The sequence below is a fragment of the Rhinichthys klamathensis genome, unplaced genomic scaffold (genome assembly GCF_029890125.1).
Source record: "Rhinichthys klamathensis goyatoka isolate OS25496 unplaced genomic scaffold, OSU_Roscu_1.1 h1tg000244l_1, whole genome shotgun sequence".
NCBI lineage: Eukaryota > Metazoa > Chordata > Actinopteri > Cypriniformes > Leuciscidae > Rhinichthys > Rhinichthys klamathensis.
In genome coordinates, this window is record NW_026606766.1 from 2,010,462 (window position 1) to 2,015,358 (window position 4,897).

Here is a 4,897-nt window from a genome sequence, read left to right on the forward strand (position 1 = left end):
AGGTGTCATTGTATTAAAAAGTGTTGTGTTTGATCCTGGAAGACAGTTGAAGAAGATGTGACATGCAGGAGGCATGGTGTGTATATGTCTGTTGCAACAAACTAAGTAAAGTATTCACTTTAACTTTATTAATGTAGTAGTCCGCTTCTTGTAACGATACTACATTTTGGCGACGAGGATTGTGACACCCGGAAAAAGAAAAAAAAAAGTCTGTGATGACAACAGATTGAGGATTAACCATGGCTACAGGAACTATTGGCTTACTCGCAGCATTTGATGCAAAAACTCAAACATGGGAAGAATATTCTGAAGTACTGGAGCAATTTTTCGTGGCTAATGGAATCGAAGACGAGGGTAAGCAAAGAGCTATTCTCATAAGTGTTGTGGGACCACAAACTTACAGTGTGATGCGAAATCTTCTTAGCCCAACAAAACCAAGTGAAAAGACTTATCCGCAAATGGTAACGATGCTAAAAAATCATTTCAATCCGAAGCCAAGTGAGATTGTACAGCGGTTTAGATTTGATTCAAGAATGAAGAAGCCGACAGAGACGGTGACAGAATATGTAGCAGAGTTGCGTCGTCTGGCACAAGATTGTAATTATGGAGCAACTTTAAACCAAATGCTGAGGGATCGACTTGTGTGTGGCATAGATGATGATCGGATTCAGAGAAGGTTGCTCTCAGAAGCAAATCTGACATTTGAGACTGCTTTTAAAATTGCAGTAGCCACTGAAGCCGCAAGCAAAAATGTGCTCGATTTACAAAATAAATCCGGCGTACAGGCATGTAACAGCGTCTTGTTTAAAGAGAGGAAACCTGATCGCTGGAAAAAGGGAGAAACTGGTGAACAAAAAGAATTCAGGGAATGCTACAGATGCTGTGGAACAAACCACAAAGCAAACAATTGCAGATTTAAGAAGGATAAATGTTATGTGTGTGAAAAAATAGGTCATATTGCCAGGGCCTGTCGCAACAAAAGCAAACAGAGTGAACCCGCAATAAGTGGAAAAGGGGTGCGTCCGCATCGAGCATTCAATGTAACTGAAAATACATTTACATTTTACATTTACATTTATTCATTTAGCAGACGCTTTTATCCAAAGCGACTTACAAATGAGAACAATAGAAGCAGTTAAACTAACAGTAGGACAACAATACGTAAGTGCTATAACCCTATAATTTAATTTTAGTGCAGTTTTTTTTTTTTTATATAGAATAGAAGAGAAGAGAAAGTGTTAATTCTACTGAATCAAGTGCTGCCGAAAAAGATATGTCTTCAGCAGTTTCTTGAAAGTGGCTACTGACTCAGAAGCTCTGGTTGAGTTAGGCAGATCATTCCACCAACAGGGAACAGCCATGGTAAAGGTCCGAGAAAGAGATTTTGTGCCTCTTTGAGATGGTACCACAAGACGACATTCGCTAGCAGAGCGCAGGTTTCTGGATGGCACATAAGTCTGAAGTAATGAGTTTAGGTAAGAGGGAGCAGTGCCAGTGGTTGTTCTGTAGGCAAACGTCAGTGCCTTGAATTTAATGCGAGCGGCAACTGGCAACCAGTGCAATTGTGTGAGGAGAGGAGTGACGTGTGCTCTCTTCGGCTCATTGAAGACTACTCTGGCTGCAGCATTCTGGATCAATTGTAGAGGTTTGACAGAGCAAGCTGGAAGACCAGCCAGGAGAGCATTACAATAGTCCAGTCTGGATAAAACAAAATAATGATAGTGATGAATTTGAAGAAACATTCACTTTGGCATGTGTACAAACTGATGCACTGAAGAAAGTAAAACCCCTCACTGTTGAGTTACATGTTGATGGCAGATTGATAACCTTTGAGATTGATACCGGCTGTAGTGTCAGTCTTATGAGTTAGGAAATGTACAAGGTCAGCTGGAAAGACTCTGAAGCTCCCAAACTGAGACTTACAAAAATCAAGTTGAGAACGTATACAGGGGAGCCATTGGGGATAGTGGGTGTGGCTGATGTACAAGTAAAATACCAGCAGCAGGAAAAGTTAATGCCACTTGTTATAGTGAAAGGAACAGGACCATGCTTACTAGGACGATCCTGGCTGGAAGAACTCCAAATGCAGTGGAGTGAGATAAAGCTGGTGCAGTCGGAGATGACGTTGCAGCAGGTGCTATTCCAGCATGAGGAAGTTTTCAAGGAGGAGCTGGGGACATTAAGGGGCACTACTGCTATTCTTCATGTGCCGACTGATGCCACACCCAGGTTTTTCAGACCTAGATCTGTGCCAGTTGCCCTGAAAACAAAGGTGGAGGAAGAGATTAATCGACTACTGCGGGACAAAATCATCTCACCTGTTAAGTATTCAGAGTGGGCAGCTCCTGTTGTTCCTATCTTGAAACCAGATGGCAGTATAAGATTATGCGGTGACTACAAACTCACAGTCAACAGAGTGTCAACATTGGAACAGTATCCAATACCAAGGGTGGAGGACCTTTTTGCTCAGTTGGATGGAGGAAAACGGTTTACAAAACTGGACATGAGTCACGCATACCAACAAATTATCATGGATGAAAGCTCCAAGAAATACTTGACAGTGAATACACAAAAGGGGTTATTCACATATAATCGGTTGCCTTTCGGAGTTGCTTCAGCTCCTGCTATCTTCCAGAGAACAATGGAGGGATTGTTGCAAGGTATTCCTGGAGTAGTTGTTTATCTGGATGATATATTGCTGACTGGTGTAAATCAAGAAAGTCACTTGAAGACACTGGATGAAGTGCTGGCCAGACTGAAAGAAGCTGGTTTGCGATTGAAACGAGGAAAATGTGTGTTCCTGGCAGAGGAGGTGGAATATTTAGGCCACCGAGTAGATGCACAGGGTTTACATCCTATGGCAATTAAAGTGAAAGCTATTGAAGAAGCACCAGAACCAAGTAATGTTGCAGAACTCAAAGCATACCTGGGCTTGTTGAATTATTATAATAAGTTCCTTCCAAACCTGGCAACGCTGCTAGCTCCCCTACATCTGCTGCTGAGAAAAGATGTTCAGTGGATGTGGAAAAAGCCACAACAAGAAGCTTGTAAAGAATCTAAATCCCTACTAAAATCAGCAGAGGTGCTAGTTCATTACTCCTCCGATTCCGAACTGGTTCTGGCTTGTGACGCCTCTCCATATGGGGTTGGTGCAGTGCTCTCGCAGCGTAGAAAAGGAGAGAGTGTGGAGAAACCCCTTGGGTTCATGTCAAGAACACTTACGTCTGCAGAGAAGCGTTATTCACAGTTGGACAAAGAGGGCTTAGCTGTGATTTTTGGCATCCAAAGATTCCATAAGTACTTGTATGGTCGGGCATTCACTATTTGCACTGATCATAAGCCCTTGATCCATTTGTTCAATGAAACGAAGGCAGTTCCTCAAATGGGATCACCCAGAGTGCAAAGGTGGGCTGTAATGTTACAAGCATATCAATATAACATTTTGTACAAGCCAGGAAAGTATCATCAAAATGCTGATGCTCTGAGTAGACTCCCAGTGCCAGGTGAGGGAGAACCTGACGATACTAATGATCAAGTGTTGATGATGGACTTAATGGATGACTCGCCTGTAAGTGCAACACAAGTGCGGAAGTGGACGTCACATGACATAACACTCTCAGTGGTACATGAGTACATATTAAAGGGTTGGCCTGAGAAAGTAGAGCCTCACGTGTTGCCGTACCATCACAGGAGAGATGCTCTGAGTGTCAAGGATGGATGTGTGACTTGGGGAGCGAGAATCATCATTCCATCACAAGGTCGAGCTGCTGTATTGAAGCAGTTACATCAGACTCATTCCGGCATGTCAAGAATGAAGGGATTGGCCCGATCATACATGTGGTGGCCTGGTATGGATCAGGATGTAGAGAGAGTGGTTCAGAATTGTGAAGTATGTCAAAGTTCCAGAAAGGCACCTGCTCAAGCTCCTTTGCACCCGTGGGAGTGGCCGGGCTCACCCTGGGAAAGACTTCATGTAGACTATGCAGGGAACTTCTTAGAAAGAATGTTCCCCATTCTGGTAGATTCTCATTCTAAGTGGATGGAAGTTTATCCTGTCACACATGCCACGTCCCGAATTACAATTGAGAAACTGAGAATGTGTTTCAGTACACATGGATTACCCAAAATGTTAGTGTCAGACAACGGAACATGTTTTACCAGTAACGAGTTTGAAATGTTCATGAAAAACAATGGCATTCAGCATGTAACGTCAGCTCCTAACCATCCTTCTTCAAACGGCCTAGCGGAACGTGCTGTTCAAACTTTCAAGGAGGGGATAAAAAAAATGAAAGGTGACACGGTGGAGACAAGAGTAGCAAGATTCTTGTTTAATTATAGAATCACTCCTCATGCAACATCTGGGTTGTCACCTGCTCAAATGCTAATGTCACGGAAGTTGAGATCCACATTTGATTTACTTATTCCTGATATGAAGTCCAAAATTCTGAAAAAACAGCAGAAACAAAAAGAAAGCCATGACAAAAGCTGCAAACTCAGAAGTTTTGAAGTGGAAGATTCTGTGTATGTGAGGAATTATGGTGGTGGACCCAAATGGATTCCTGCAGTAGTGGAATGTTGTACAGGACCTCTTTCATACAAGACTGCTCTAGGACATGGACAAACGGTGAAAAGACATGTGGACCAAATAAGAAATCGCAGTACAGATGAGATGTTTGAGACTGCACTACCTACAGAGAATGAACAGGATGGTGACACTTCTGCATTACCTAGTGCAGATGTTGTTAATGCACCGGCCGAAAAGGAGATGGCTTCCCTTGAGGAACAACCATCACTAGAAGGGACTGTTGTAGAAAAAGAGACTAACCAACCTACAACCCTGAGAAGGTCTGCAAGAGAGAGACGTGCTCCGGCTCACTTAAAAGACTATGTTGCATGA

At 42.9% G+C, this 4,897-nt stretch overlaps 2 protein-coding genes across 2 annotated transcripts; both read left to right on the forward strand.

The window, feature by feature from the left end:
- Window positions 1-239: 239 nt before the first annotated feature.
- Window positions 240-1,833, forward strand: LOC130100598 (uncharacterized). Its single transcript, XM_056266109.1, has 2 exons — window positions 240-1,016; window positions 1,819-1,833. The coding sequence occupies exons 1-2, from the start codon at window positions 240-242 to the stop codon at window positions 1,831-1,833; spliced, it is 792 nt and encodes a 263-aa protein (XP_056122084.1).
- LOC130100599 (uncharacterized protein K02A2.6) lies at window positions 1,718-4,897 on the forward strand. Its single transcript, XM_056266110.1, has one exon. It carries the CDS (start codon window positions 1,874-1,876, stop codon window positions 4,895-4,897), a length of 3,024 nt encoding a protein of 1,007 aa, XP_056122085.1. The 5' UTR covers window positions 1,718-1,873.